The sequence below is a fragment of the Rhinatrema bivittatum genome, chromosome 16 (genome assembly GCF_901001135.1).
Source record: "Rhinatrema bivittatum chromosome 16, aRhiBiv1.1, whole genome shotgun sequence".
NCBI classification, from domain to species: domain Eukaryota; kingdom Metazoa; phylum Chordata; class Amphibia; order Gymnophiona; family Rhinatrematidae; genus Rhinatrema; species Rhinatrema bivittatum.
In genome coordinates, this window is record NC_042630.1 from 23,309,407 (window position 1) to 23,325,874 (window position 16,468).

The 16,468-nt window shown below is 42.2% G+C and overlaps 1 protein-coding gene across 3 annotated transcripts in view; it reads right to left on the reverse strand.

Annotated features, from left to right (window-relative positions):
- The window catches only part of LRCH4 (leucine rich repeats and calponin homology domain containing 4), a 103,130-nt gene that overhangs the window by 49,447 nt on the left and 37,215 nt on the right, over positions 1 to 16,468 (reverse strand). For all 3 annotated transcript variants that reach the window (XM_029580185.1, XM_029580183.1, XM_029580184.1), the window contains exon 2: positions 203 to 347. In XM_029580185.1, the coding sequence (XP_029436045.1) occupies positions 203 to 347 (145 nt within the window). The remainder of the gene's footprint in view (positions 1 to 202; positions 348 to 16,468) is intronic.

A 16,468-nucleotide genomic window follows, 5' to 3' on the forward strand; every position in this document is an offset into this window, starting at 1 on the left:
TCAACTAAGAACAATGTTAAGGAGGGTTTACTAAAATAAGGGGAAATCCTTAGCTAGTTGCAAATGAAGGCTTGTGCCACCAGAATCCCAGCATTGGATCTGACTGAGCTAGAAAAAAAAGGAGAAAAGTACTGAGCCCAAAAAAATTAAAAATAAAAAGGTTTAACCATGCTCAGAATTTAACAGCTCAGGCATTAGTCACCTTATGTTCAGGTATGTGAGAGTCTGTAGGTTTGTGATAGCTAGTGGGATGTTCCTCAGACAATTATGGTACAAGCTCAGGCACTCCAGTGAAATTAGATGGCATGCATCCTCTGGGATCTCTGCAAATCTGTTCTTCGAAAGGTCTGGAAGGGAAACAAAAAGGAAGAAACCCAGCAAGGTTAATTTCTTGGCCAGGAAACTGATCTCCTCAGACACACAGGCAAGGCAAGTCACATGACAAGGGTGGTGGGCTACTGTTTTACTGGACATGGCTTAAACTTTTTAAGCTGGTCAAACCTTATTCTTTGAGAAGTTATTCATGACACTGTTAGAGTATGGCTGACCTCAGAGAGAGTGGGTTAATGAATTTCAACTTGAAAATACAAGAGTTTATCAATACTGAGTGTGCATTACTATTATTGCCATATATATGCATAAGCTTTACACAATGTATGGTAGGGACAGTTTTGAAGTGGCTATAGGCACATCTGAAGAGATCTGTGTGGTCTGAAAAGATCATGCACTAACTAACATACAATCTTTGCATAACTGGTGTGCTGGTCCAATACAGCATCACAGCCTGCAGTGGGAATCTGATTCTTCAGGGCCCCTACAGCCACCAGAAGCTTGCACCGGCAACACCTTCAGGCATCACTTAGTTGAAAACATCTGACGGAAATAAAACAGCATTCCAGTGTTTTCAGACAGTGATATCAAGTTACATTATAGACAAACTCAATGGGCCAGCCAAAAAGATTTTTGAAAAAAAAAAAGTAAACCTTTTCAGGAAAACAAAAGATCTCTTAGAAGGAAAATGCTCGCTTAGGAGCAGGAGGACCAGGCTTTGAACAGATATTTCATCTTTACAAAACCTGCAATTCTTGTCTTAAACCTCCTAATCCAAAATAGAGTCCAGGTGTTTATAAAGGAAAAATGGGTAATCCCAGGCTCAGGCACACCCTGTCATCAAGTTGTTTTTAAGGCCTAAGTTTGGCATTTCTGCTCTGAAGCCTCTGATCAGCACCTCCGGTTCCACCTACATGGCTAGGAGGGACGGAACAAGCTTAAAAATAGACAGTGCCTGGTCCACCTAAAAAACGGGAGGTTTCTGAAATCACTGGGTGCACGCAGAAAAGGCTGGATTGCTATGAGAAAACTCTTCATTCACTCTGTGCTATATTTTCTAGAATTGGTCAAGCAGGAGACGTGAGTTACAATCCCAGATCTGGGGTGCTGAAGGAGTACGAGGAGCCATCTCATCTGCCTGGAAGAGAATCAAATAACGGCCAAAGAAAACACAGCATTTGGCGTGGCGCTGTGGGGACCTTATCCCACTCTCCCCAGCCTCAGGATATATACTGCATATAACTGGTTTCAGCATGATCTGGGAGTTCAATTCACCATAACACAAGAAATGTGAAAGGGGATAGGATGGCTAAGAAGGTCCATCTAGTCTGCACATTCCTGATGCTGGACTGCAGAGCCTACTTGACCTTAGGCTTTACTCTTATATATCTAAGAAACCTCTTTGTTTTTCCCAAGGTTTTTTTTTTGGTTAAATTTTTATTTAAAAAAAAGCCAGAATGCATGCAAAGCCTCTTTACCATACACAAGTCTCCGACAACTGAAAACAAAGTATAACACAAAAGTTTTGCCCCATTCCTTTTACAAAGAATGACAACATTTCCAGTAAGGGTCGCAAGCCTTGTTGTATAACACCTTTATCTTTTAACATGTCCTTAACTTTTCAATTAAGGCGACCAAATGAACCTGAGCCCTCCAATTTTCCAAAGTGTGCACAGATTTCCATTTCAGAGCTGCAACAGTTGTATCAATTTCTGAAACTTACCAGTAACTTCTCGTAGTTGATAAGAAATCCCAACCTCTGAAGGCAGTTGATCGTGCGTAACGTATGATCTTTCATACGTTACGCACGATCAGTGTAGACTGATCCGACGCTACTATTAACCAGTCGTCCAGATAAGGAAAAATTTGGATTGAAAGTTTCCTGAGGTGAGCCACCACCACTGCTACACATTTGGTGAATACCCTTGGGACTGAAGATAGGGCAAATGGGAGAACCTTGTATTGGTAATGTATATTCCGAACTTGGAAACATAGGCAACGCCAAGAAGACGGGTGAATTGGTATATGGGAATATGCATCCTTCAGGTCAATGGAACATAGCCAATTGTTGTGCTGAATCAGCGGTAGGATATTTTTGAGAGAAGTCATTTTGAATTTCTCTCTGTATGTGTTTGAGTAGACGTAGATCCAGAATGGGTCGTAAATCTCCTGACTTCTTTGGAATAAGGAAGTATTGGGAATAAAATCCCTGATGATGTTGATGAAGAAGGAAGATCTGTATGGATTGTTGAAGTTGTAGGTTGCTCAATTCTGCTGTGAGGGATCTGGAATGGGAATCTATCATCCTCTTCGGAGGAATATGAGGAAGAGAGGGAGTGGACTGAAAATTTAGAGGGTAACCATCTCTTATGATGTTTAGTACCCACTGGTCTGAAGTGATGGATTCCCAAATGTTGAGAAAAAATTGAAGGCGTCCTCCTATGAATACTGGTAGTGGTGGTGGCTCTATTAATTTCAAAAAGACGAAGGTTGCTTTTGTTGAGGTGCCGGAGTTTGCTTTAATTGCCGCTGTTGTCTAGTACGACCCCTAGAAACAGGTTTAGCTGTGTTCCTGGGTGGAACATATGGTTGAGGCCTATACTGGGAATAGGGTCTATTATATGGTCTCGCATAATACCGACAAAGGTAAGGATAAAAACAATGTTGAGTTTTGTGAGACTCTGCAGGTGTTGTAAGGGAAAGTACAGCTGCACTTTGTTCTTTCAAATGGGAGACTGTCTCCAAATTTATCTCCAAAGAGATTGTCTCCTGTGCATGGAATATCAGCGAGTTTCTCGTGGACATCAGGACGAATTGCGCTGGCTCTGAGCCAAGTGATACGTCTGGCCGCTATAGCAGAAGCAGACGCCCTTGCCAATGACTCATAAATGGACCATAGTAAATGTCTGAGACCTTCTTCGATATCCAAAAAAAAGTCTGTGGAAGTGTGTTGTCTTCTGATAAACAAAGTGGATGTAGCTTTTGGAGTGATTCAAAGAGGTACTGCATGGTGTAGAATTGATGATGTTGTATTCTATTTGTGGAAACAATAATTCAGCTGTAATAGGAACTCAGTAAGAAGAATGGTTAAGCAACCGTCATATAATGCCACAGAAACTTAATGGCTTATAAAGTCAAGCCCGTAAAGTACTGGGCTTGTCTAATCATAGGGTGCTTTGAGCACGATACTCTCCAAACGGGGCTGTATCACTTGTGCAGACACTGTGTATAATAAAGCAGCAAATGTATGCACTTATCTTTAGTGTAAGTCCACCAGTGAACAGATAGAGTGTTCAATCCTGAAGTACTTCCTCCTGTGAACAGATAGAGTGTTCAGGATTGGCTGGTCCCAACGAAGAAGCCCGTTTTGAGTGGGCCTTACCTGATTTTGCCCGTCCCGGTGAAGAATGAACGGAGGATGGAGGATGGTGGGGCCGAAGTACCCGTCTGTAACTTCTCCATTCTTGCTGCCCGCTGCCGCTGGGCTCATGGAGACATCCTACCGCAGTTCCGACACGACGCTTGGTCGTGGTCCGGGACTAAACAGATGTAGCAATAATTATGTCCATCCATGATGGACATAATTTTGACACACTGGCAATATTTGAACCCAGAAGGCTTCGGAGCCATCTGGGAAGAAAAAAATTTGAGAAAAATGCGAAAAAATTCGATGAAAAAAATTCCTGTCAGGAAAAATAGCAAGAGGAAATAACCCCACATGCGAATAGCTCGCTGAAAAAAAGAAACTGAAGAGGTGAGGGAACTGCGTGGAAACACTACCACGCAGATGCAGAGTCAAAACTCTGTGGTTAGCTGAGGAAACTCTGCCTACTCGGGATCACAACGCTCTCCCAGACAGCATGGCTAATTCAGCCCTGCTATAGACAAGAAAAAGAGGATCAGCACACTAGGAGGAAGAAGTGGTGCCCGGGAAGAAGAGAGAATGCCTGGCCCTGGAGGGAATGCAAGAAGCAGAAAAAGATGGTGATTGTGCCATTAAGAGAGGAGTGAAGAAAATGAAAAATAAGGATCTAAAAGGGGGGAACCCCTCCCCCCACAAAATTACCAGAATAAGTCCAAATTTTAAAAAGACAAAGATCCATCAAAATATACTATATTTATCCAGAAAAATGAGTCTTCTCTTTCCCCCGATTTTCTCCCATTTTTTATCATAAACTGATAAATTCTTGGGAAACCAGCAAAACATGAAAATGAAGGTCCCTAGATATAGGATATCCTCACACGTCCCCTTTAAACTAAAGCCTGTTCTTTTGTCTTCCCTTCATCTATGAACGTTTTTCTATAGTAGACACTAAAACTATGCTGCCAGGTTCAACAGCCCAGAAGTACTATTATAATAAAGCACACTGGTAACTCACCTATTAATAAAAGGAAGTAATATTTAAACATTCCCGACTGCTAGTTAGGTCTCAAACTAGGGGTCTGATTCATCAAGGTCTCTTCCCGCAGACATGAAATAGGAGGAAAAACCTTCGCGAATCCGGCTCTAAGTGTTAGTAACTTGCATTTCTGGACAATCAGCATTCTGCAACCCAGAGACAGCTCCTATTCAGTGTGAAGCAGGGCACGTTGCTCACCAAAAGGTTAATGTTTAAGTTTAAATAATTCCCCTAAACAAAAACTTAGGGGGAAGAACCTCTGGCCTGAGACTAATTCACATCTGCCCCCCCCGTTGCACTTACTTTCCTGAAAACAGCACGAGGTAGAAGGCTCTTGCTCTGCTCCCCCCTGCAAAAGCACTTCATTGTGATGGGAACTCTTACTCTGTTCCCATCACTGCAACGTGCGCCTTCCCCTGTCCTGGTAACGGTTCATCCTGGCATTAGCAATAAGAACTCTGGGTGGTGGGGGGGTGGGGGCAAGAGTTGTTTTATTGTAAACCGCTTTGGTTTAAAAGCGGTATAGAAGACATTTTAAATAAATAAGAGTAGAGAGGGAGACATCCACCAGGAACCAGCTATTGTGGCCCTCAGAGGATCTTTATCATTCCCAAATTTTGAGTCACAAAAAAAAAAAAAAAAAAATTGAATAAAAAGGTGTTGAGAATTTCCCTGGCGCCTTCCCTGTGCCCCCCTGCCTGCAGGCTCATATGGGGCATTCCTTTCAATTGTGAAGAAGAAGTTAAACAGCAGAGGAGGGAGGGCAAAAAGCAATAAAGCAGGCAATTCTTTATTCCTTTTTAAAGGAGGACTCTTGCTTTGTGCAAGAAAAGGGACGTGGAGCTTCAAGAGTTAACCGGGAGCATGAATAACCTGTACAGATCAGTCATTTTGTTTTTAATCTGGTTAGGAAATTCTTTTAAGTTGCATTCTTCATCTCTTGGGAACGGCCAATTCGGCTGAAATACACGCAGTGCTGCACCCAGCTGCCCGTGAGACTCATTCAGAACGGATGCACAGGTTCTTTAGTTATGACCCCCACTGGCGGATATACAGTCCTGGGGAAATTCTGCGCTCCTGCCTAATGCAGAGTTCCCCTTTCCCGAAGATATGGTATTTCATAGTGGACAGTTGTGCCAGAGAACTGGAAAAGAGAGAAGGAAGTGGCATCCCTAGGCCTGCAGGCCTTGAGAAGGTGAGGAGAGCCAGCACTCTGAGTAACACTTATCAGTTAGAATCCTGCCAAATCTAAACCATCAGGAGGAATTCACTTGACAGAAATAGGGCTGTATTAGGACAAATCTGAAAGCTGTGACTTGAATTGTCCCGGCATAGTTTATTCAAATATTTGTCAATTTCAGCATGAAACATACTGTAATCCATCCATCTTCAGACTACATATTAACAATATAACAATAGCTAATATGCCATGTGCCAAAGCACTTAAAGCATCGCATCACAGTTTCCATCTCTCTCACCCCATTCCCAACTACACAGGCTAATCTACATAGACATAATATCCATGCCAAATTTTGAGAACAATTTTAACTGCAATCTCAAGAGTCAAAAGCAAATCTGAGCACCAGTTTCTCATCACAGATGAATCTTATTTCTCCAGAGAGCACCACAAAGAACGAGAACCATATTTCCTGGAAGCGAGTTCTGCACTTTGTAGAAATAGAATCTGACTTTATGTTCCAACAAAAGTAAGTTCAACATACTCACCTTCCACATGCTTACTGATGGACAGTTGATCTCCAGCCATTACTAAGAATACATTTCTTTGCAATTAAACTGCATTTAACAAGTAACGCTTCTAGAAATTTCCCCACTCGGGGATCCACACCAAGGACACCCAACAGACAAAGATGCCAACCAGGAGAATTGTGTTGTCACAAGTGTGTTCAGGAATTGAGATACGTCTTGCAATATATTTGAATTTCAGGGCCTTCCCATAAACAGTGAATTGTGTGAATCCTACTCCTTCCTCCCCTTTGGGATAGCTTAGCTTCACCAAGGAAAGTCTTGCTTTCCAAGATCAAAAACTAAATTGGGAGCAGAGTGGATTTATTTTACTTAGGATCTCTATAAAGCAGAGGTACAATTCGTAAAATATACAGTAGTTTTAGAATCAGCACCATGTTCATTAAGGCACACGCCCTATGAAAGATATTGAGAATTCCACCCAGGATTGTAATTTCTGCTTAAATTCTTTAATTATGGGTGAAACATTGCAGTGGTACCACTGTGTGGTATTTTAATGGATATTCACCCCCAAGTAATTAATCTTCTCATCCGCACACCGTAACAGGGAGCCAGGCCTCCTGCAAGTGGCTGAAGATGTCTGGCCCTTCAGACTTGCTTAAATTTAGATTTTAACCCAGGAAAAACCTGTTATAATGGCTAAGACTGCTGGTAACTGTTATACGCCTGGGTTCACATTATCAAAATGTAGTCTGCAAAGAGCACTATTTTAGTCCCAACATTGCCAATTTTAATATTGTAAACTGCCCCAACCTTCTGTATCCAAATTAACAGTTCTCGTGTCAGTATAAATAGGAGTGGGTGAATGGTTCAGATACTGCCCCATTCACCCATATGTAGGCTAATGGATTGGAACAGAATACTCTTATAGCATCAAAGAAGGCCTGAAGAGACACTCTCTTTCAAAATATATTGGAGGAAAGACCAGGATACGTGGTCAAAGGCTTTTTCCGAGTCAAAACGGACAACTAAGATCTTTTGTCCCCGCATGTAAGCTGGTCTTCATAGTCAACAGTAATAGGCAATCAAATACAAACACCAGACTGTTCTATTGATAATAAGCCTGGTAAGATATACTTTAACCTATTAGCTAGTACTTTAGTGTAAATTTTTATATCCAGATTTAAGAGTGAAATCGTCCAGTAGGATTATTCAGTTCCTTGCCTGGTTTAGGTAATACAACTACAATGGCAGTTCTCTCAGTCTCTGGCATCTCGCCCTTTTGGATCATACTATTAAATGTTTTTAAGGGGTCAATAACTCGAGCTGCTAGCGGAAGCTGTCAGGTCCTGGGGATTTAAATTGTTTTAGACCTTTAACACTTGTTTAACTGACTTATTTAAGCTGTTCCAATGTAATGGGGGTCCAATTTGGTATATCCGCCAAGGACACAAAGGGAGTCCCTTAATTTGGTATCCTCAGGCTCAACCCTTTAGAGATCAGGGTAATATTTCCTAAGCATTCTCCACATTTCATCAACAGTGGTGCATACTTTACCCTCCACAATCTTGAGACCTTGGACAAATGTAGAGTCCCTTTGTACTAACTAAACTGGCCATCATGCATCCAGGCCTATTACCATAGCAGTAAAATTTTTGTCTTAATGAGAACAAAAGTTTACCGCTTGCTGGTGTAGTATACCATTCAACAATTTTTGGGTTGCTTGAAATCACTCTATTCTATATCACTCCGTGTATTTAGCTGGTTTTTATACTCTTAACTGCTTGCTTACTTCTATGATGGCATTACTGATAATTATGTAAGCTCTAAACATAAAACTATTTCACCACACATGACTGCCTTTGCAGTTTCCTAATATAATACCGTGTTTCTTGGTGGTTCGTTTAAAGCATACCATTGTCATTTCTCTTTCAAAAATTGTTTAAAGGGGACATCATTAGGCAGCCAAGGAGGCATGCTACAAAAAGCAAAGCTGGACACTAAGTCTGCATTCATCAAAGAGCACACCACCAGACAGCTGTCTGATATAATTAAGGGACAAATATCTGCTGACAGAACCTGAGAAAAGAGTTCCTCTGCCACTAGTAAGAAATCTATTCTAATGCTAGTGGCGTGTTCCCTTGTGTGAAGTGTATAATCTTTAGTTCCTGGATTCAGAATTCTCCAAATATCCAGTAATTTTAGTGTGGTGCATAAGAAATTTACTCCTTTCATCATGCTGATTGATGTTCCATCTAAACTAGGACATCTGTCTAACATGGGATCTGCTATGCAATTAAGATCTCCTCCCATTATCATGAGGGCTGGTCCCAGAGCATTTACCGTAGTTGTGAAATAAAAAAGTTTACCAAAGAAGGCATACCTGTTTTGATTAGGAGCACACACAGATCAAAATGACATCCCTTCACTAGTACATAACATCCTTCCGGATCTACATCAAGCTGTTCTAGTTGAAAAAAAAAAATACACTTATGTATCAAAATGGCCACCCCATATAGTTTTGTAGAGCCCTGTGCAGAAAAAAAAAAAAAGGAGTCTGCGATACCTATTCCCTTATGATGTTCTTTATCTAGCATTTGTGTTTTCTGAAGAAAAGCAGTATTTCCTTTCATTCTATGTATTTGTGTTAAAAGCAAGTTTGCTTACTATAAATGGTGGTTTTTGTAAATCGCAGCCATGGTCAGTGAGGAGACATCATCAGGCGGTAGGGGCGGAATTCGCTCTCAAAGAGAATACGGCTTTTAGCTCTACCAGGCATGCTTGGGAGTTCGTTCCCACATTGACAGTTCTAGAATCTCCTCAGTCTGTATCAAAGCATAGATGACTCTGGAATACTGTCCAGGGAGGAAAGTGGGATTGCATGGCTAATTCATCCTGCTACTACGGAAAACACCGTTTACTGTAAGCAAACTTGCTTTTTTTTCCCATTGATAAGAAGGCTGAAATAGCCATGCTCAGTGGGGAGTCTCAAGCTAAGGGTTGCAGCACAGACCCAAAAAACTTCTGTGACTCGGGGAAGATCACAAGTGCAGCAGAAATGTCTCTCCTTGTCTGGGAACCAACAGTGGTATAATACTGTTGTGCAGCTGCAGTATCAGCTTGACATCAGTATGCATCGACACTGATGCCATCAATACTGGTACACAGATGCTCCACATTGCCTTGTCCAAGCCCTACTGGATCTTCCTGCTGAGTGGCAAGACGGGTGATCAAGTCTTTCTGGGATATGAGAGGTGTATCAGTCACAGATACCTGGACACTTTGAGACTGTTGCACTTCCTGGGAATGCATCAAGGATAAGCTCAACCACCAGAATTTCCCCACTCCCAGCATTGTGCGTCAGAGACCGATGTCAATACCTCTTGGCCTTCACTCATCATCGGAATTCCTCAATGTTGGAACAAGAGGCTGAACTCTTCACCTTCTTTGGGTGGGAGAAAACAGCCAACAGTTTCCCTGGTCCTTCTTGTTGTTAGATGTCCTCCTAATGCAGATATTCCACCAGCGTTCACTGCAACTCCTGGATCCATCAATATCAATGCCTCTGATGCTGATACTAATAGGCTGAACTTATGGTTTCTAAAGTGCTTTTTCAATAGCCCAAGCCAAAAGACTTACAATTCCAAGTGTCATGATCATGCAGTGTTGACCCCTCCAGACATCATAAGTAGCCCCCAGTCATAGAACTCATCTATCATTGGAATCTTTGCCAGAAGTTATCCTATTGCAAAAGCGGTGCCTTTGAAAGCTGCTGGCAGATATTCGGGGAACAGTTGAGAAAATCAAAGAAGCAAAATCATATATATAGGTCATTCTGCCTTGAGATACTGATGTCTGTGCACTGCATGAACACCAAAACAAGAATCAACTGAAAACAGACTACAGAGCCCACAATGAATAATTCCTGCCAGGGAAGGACACTGAAGGACTCAGGCAGCAGGAGAGCAATATCTGTGACTAGTGGACTCCATGGCAAAGATTAGGCTGAAGAAAGCCCTCACAAGGACATGTGGCTGTATGGCATGCTCCATATGCCTAGTGGAGCATGATCAAAGTTCTAGAAATTTTGAGATAATTCCATGACAGGTTCCATCTCATAATGTCACCCACTCGTGAGGATTTCCATCCTGCTTATCCTCAGAAATACATGAGTTAAGCCTATGTATCTCTGCATTAGGGAGTAATAGCTAATACTTTGATTAACATGGGATTTGAATAGAAGCATGACAATTTGTGTATATGGTTTTTCTTCACAGTTGTGTGTGCATTTTTTGTGTGGTAAACTCCTTATTGCACCATATGCATACAAATGTGTACACAGCCCAGCACACCTTATTACATCAGGGCCAGAATGGACAAACCTCCTTAGTAAGTCAAGCCCAAAGAGTATTATCTGAATACATTTACCTCTCCTTGTGATATCCATGACCCCTGGTTCTATCTGTAGGAGGTTTTCTCCTAAGGCGGCTCAGTTCAGCCAGCCAGTCATTACAGGTTAAGCTCTCCCTCCCTATTACCATTGGCCAGTCTTCAAGTTTCATGATAGTCTGGGTCTCGGAACAATTAATGGTTGACTGGCTTTTTAACATACTTTGGAGGAGATTGACAAAATGCTTTAGGTTTGAGACTCAGAAGGAAAAAAGTTAGGCCTGTGCTATACTCTGCAAAGTACCAAAAGATAATGCCTAGTGTCTTACCATAAAGCCTTTATATTCTTTCCATTCTTTTGTTGGAGCATTTCTTCTTTGTATGGAGGAGAAAAACACAAGGAAGGCGGGAGATACCAGGGACATATGTAAAGCTAAAAGAAAAAAAATCTGAGCCTCCAGGGAGCAAAAACTGTAATCTTCATTATAGAAGACTGTAATTAAAGGGAGGAGCTGTAGTAGTGAGAGAGCTACTACATCATGAGCTCTAATCCCAGCTCTGCCACTGAATTTCTTTAACACTCCTTTGAAAGTTCTTTTACCTCAAAGATCAATTCTAATCTTGGCTATGCCACAGATTGTGATTTCTAACTAAATCTCCTCCACCAGATTCCTCTGTGGCATAGAAACATAGATAAAATGAAGATTTCTCACTTTAAAAAGACCTACTTATAAAAAAAAAAAAAAAAAAAAAAGTGAATCTCTCTTGTAACCATTCTGTTTCTATGATGTTCACTGCTGTACAACTACTGGTAGTACTTAGAATTTCTTATTGGGGTGTGGGGGTCCTGTGGCTCAAGCTATAACACAGAAGATCAGAGTTCAGATCTGTATCCTTTGGAGATGGTAGGACCTGAGCACACCATGGAGGTGACGTACTCAGACCTATGAAGGAAGGACAGTTGAGGAGGTGCCCCTTCAGCCCTTGGGCCAGCAAGAGTTCCAGTAGGCATTCCATAATAGAAAAAGGAATTGTAAACAGAGAGAAATCAATGGGGAAAAAAAAGTCTTCATGCCTGTGTGTTTAACAGATGTCTTCATGTTTTGCCTTTACATCAAAAGGGCAGACTGTGTAGGAGAGCAAGCCAGAGAATCAGGCTAGTGAGCAGAGAACATGCACCCATATTCATCCACCAGCTGCACAGCACTTCAAGGGATAGTTTAGAGGAATGACGTATAATGTATGTGCAATCACGATTTAGAGAGTCAGAAGTCCTCCGTGCTGAACATGTTTGCCCTGTTCCTGGTCACCTACCTCTGATTTTGCTCTGCTGAAGTACTTGTATTCACCAGTGATTTAAGAACACAGCAATTTTACTGAGCCAGCCATGGCTTAACAGTAACTTGCCAACAGAGCAAATAATTCATTCTAGGTAATAGGACCAGAGGCATCTGGCACACACATTGGTTCCTAAAGGTACAAGAGGAATAGGAAATTTGGCAGATGTAGTATTTCACTGGAATCGAGATTTTACAAAGTAGTATTTTTCCAAAAATTTGGAATTTTACAGTATCCTGGCAAAACTCTTGGGAACTGGGAAGCATGAATCATTTCTCTTCCCTTATAGAATACCACATAGAATTTTTATTTAGTTTTAGTTCAATATGAAGAGAAAGACTATCAGATCATGTACCATTTGTCTTCATTTTATTTATTTATTTTTAACTTTTATATACCGACATTCTTGCATTAAATGCAAATCATGCCGGTTTACAGTGAAACAGAAAAAGCAGGAAAAAATTCCTTAGTCGAATACAATGAAACAGCTTAGTTAACAAAGGAAACATAAAAATTCATATGTATGTTTCCCTTTTTTTAAACTTTTGAAGGGTTGGACCTAGTTTAACCAACTTGGTGTGAAGCTAAATCATTGGGAAGGAGGGGGATCATTAGACAGTTGAGTTTTCAGACTTAAAGTGTTTTTAGTAGCACAAGGGGCAGGGAAGTGGAGATAAAAGGTAGGTTTTGGCACCTGGTGGAAAAACGGTTTTCATGACTCCAAAAATTGGCAGCTCCCTAGATAACATCCTAAAATGTAAGCAGATCCTGCCCATCGATTCATATAACCCTTTCTGGAATTCATCCAAACTACCATACAAGTGCAGACAGAGTTATACGGAGAGATGCAGTTAAAAATAGATGCTGCATTTATGTAAGATTCCACACACAAGGAACCTATGTTTAGAGAGTTTAGAACCACTGCACTTTTGCTCTTTTTCCCTCCCCTCAGGTTTTAATTCATGGTGCATTACAACTTTCATGCCTTATGCTTTCAAAAGGAGAAAAGAATGTCCTAGCACAATGTTCTTTTCTTTGCGTTTCAGCCTTTGATCTGGCTGCCCAAGTGCCTTCAGGCTGCCACTGAGAGGAGCACATGATTTTTGGATGGGCTTCTCACAGAGCAGGGGCGCCACCAGCAAGAAGGGGAAAAAAAAATTCTTTTGGTACATGCCAAACTTATATCACTGAAGTTATCTGCTCTTTGGAGGTAGTACAGAGGTAAATGAAACGAAAGATCATTAACTTGGTCCACCTTTTGCACTGTTTCAAATGGCTGACTAAGGAGGTCCTCTCCTCAGAGTCCCAAGAACTACTACAATTATTGTAATGTGCTATTTCTCTTGGTCCTTTCTCCTGAAACTTGCCAACATCGCAGATCAGTCCTTGGTGTGGGGGCAATTTTAGAAAATAAATTATCTGAAAGTTATAAGGACTGTTGTGTAGGTAAGTCAAAGTGTTTAATACAGTACAACTGAACCCTACTTATATCTGAGCGAGAGGGAGGAAGGCAAAGAATGGAGGACAGTGGGACAGAATGCAAAATAGGGCAATAAAGAGTAAGCGTGAGGACGGAGTAAAGAGCGGCGTAATTGCTCTGGAAGCCTGAGTTTCCAGTAACTATACAGAACCAGAAATGGATCAGCAGAGGTGATGTGTGGCTTAAGATTCACCTAAGAACGGTCGAAGTTTGCTCCAGCCCTCGTAAAATTCAGACACCCATTCCCATTCAGATACCCACTTGCAACAAGACCTGTTGCTTCTTTGCATTAGGTGAACAGTTTCATTCTCCTTTTCTCGCTTTATAAATGGAATCACGGGAACCATCCAGCTCTCCACATGTTCTCAACCTGTGGAGAACCTGAAGCAGAAGTCATGGTAAAGAACGTACTCCCAAGCAATGTGACTGGATAGTGATGTACAAAGCACACATTGCACAAGTAATATGAGAAGCTGTGAAGTCCACTGCTATATTCTGATTTTGTAGGTATATTTTCAAGCTGTTCCATCGTTTTGGTTTACTGATCATGCTGCCCTTTATGAAGGATGGTAAGGCCTGTGAAAGGAGAGGGAGAAGGCCTGGCACACAGCTCAAAGGGAAAAGAATTGCAGGGGTAGAAATCAGTAACTCTTCAAGGTAAAAATGAGCAGAGGAAGAGGGGCCAGGGCGGAAAGGCCTGTACCAAGATGAATTATCTTGGATTTAGTAAGGCTGTTTTCCCCCACTACTCAGGTCATTAATGCCTGAGAAACTTATTTGATTCCTAAATTAAAAAAAAATCTACCCCCAGTTTCAGTGGCATGAGGCTAACCCACCTCCTCTCCCGACATCGACCATTACACAAACACAACAATGTAAGCCAAGCTGTTCATTACAGAGACTGAGTTGCTCAGAGTCTCCAGATTTGACCTCGAGACTCTGGAATATTAAATGAAATTACCGGGTCTCCTAGCCAATACCTGCTGAGCTAGTGAAGCAGCCAGATTAGAAGGCATTTGATTGGCCTACACAGGCCAACTGGATGCCTCCTTAACTTTTCCCTGCCCTGTGACCAGAGGCCTCCTTTCTTTTTCCTGACTGTGCCAGCAGGAAGAAGGGAGGAGGCCTCTAATTGACCCCTATTGGCAAGGAGGAGGAGGAAGAAGGCCTTCGATTGGCTTGCGGGGGCAGGGAAAAAAAAAAAAAAAAAGGCCAACAGCAGAAGCTGATGCTATCGTCTGGAAGAAGGAGTCTCCCATTGGCCCCAGGTACCCTTAGGAGGATGCTGCCACTGGTGGGTGACAGATTTGCTCCTCTTTCAGATGCAGAGTGGGAGTGTGTGTGGGAGGAGAATGAGAGGAATGTGAACAGGCATGTATGTGTGAGAGTTACATGCAAGTGTATGAAAGAGGAGGAAGTCTGTGCGCATACCGCTCCTCATGCCCCTTCTCGCCACCCCCACTGATACATGAAAGTCTCAGGGTGCCTGGAAATTGCATGTTCCCAGGTATGCTCAGAGCGGTAATAGTTAGCAAGTCTCAGGAGGCTAGATGGGAAAAGGCTGGTAATCTCAATTTCAGACAGAAGAAAGGAAAACATGCTATGCCCTCTGAGCCTGGGGATTGTCTGGTGCAGTTGTTTACTTCATTTGCTGGGTATGAAGAGCAGAAGTCCTTCTCCTATGAAAGCTGTATCACACTCCTACCATGGAAGGCTGAGCTGAAGAAAGATCATCATTGCTACAAGCCCCTAATTTCCTATGGCAGCTCAGGGATAGATTCTGTGGCAAAGTTTGTGAAATTCTGTAGCACATCTGAGCAGTGAACTGAGAACTAGGGAAGCAAGGGATCAAACCCTTCTCCCACTGATGCTCTTTGTGACTTTGCCCTCCATTGCCCCAGGTAACAACTCAGATTATAAACTCTGTCTGTAGCAGAGACCTATCTAATGTACCTGAACTGCAACCTGCCTGAGCTTGAGTTTGAAAAGGTGAGTAAATCCTCCATCTGTGTATACTTTACTTCTTTTGGGAGCTTTATGGGTGGGGGATCTCATGTACTGACGAGGCAGGAGGAGTGGGGGGGGGGGGGGACGGACAGAGGAAAAGATCTGAGATGGGGAGGGAAAAGGACAGGAGTAATAAGAAGAGGAGACAGGATTGGGGTGGGAGAGGAAAACGTTATGAGATCTTAGGGAATGGGGCAATGTCCCTTTCATGCCTTCTGCTCTGCTTCCCCTCTCAGAGGTCCTCTGTTATTCTCCCCATCCCATGTGTCAATATATACAATCTCAGGTCCCCAAGCCTCTTTCACACAGTCCCCCATTCCCTGGGTGCCCTTTCATATGAAACGTGTTCTCCCTCAGGATTGTCCTATGTAGACAGAGAGACGACAACAAGTACAACATCCAGAGCTCATTCACCTGCTCTTCTTTGAATGTAATATCTGCCATCACATGCCAGCCATGAACCTCTGCTGTCTACAGAGAGCAAACAAGTTATTCCCCAAGGAAAATAATAAATGGACACAAGTCTGATATTAGAAGTGGCAACATTCAGAAACCAGTAGGGAAACATTACAGCCTTCCAGGACATTCTCTCTGACCTCAAGGCTGCCGTACTCCTAAAACAAAGAACCTCAAAGGAACACTCCAGCGTGAAACTGCTGAATTGGAATCCAAAAATCTCAACACCCTAGCTGTGAACAGAGACAATGGCTTCATGGCACCCTACACCTATTTATGGACTTCACTGTTCTCTGATCATTCTGTCTTTTCACACTTCCCTCAACTGTCACCTTGCTTCCACATCCTCTATCTCTTACCCATC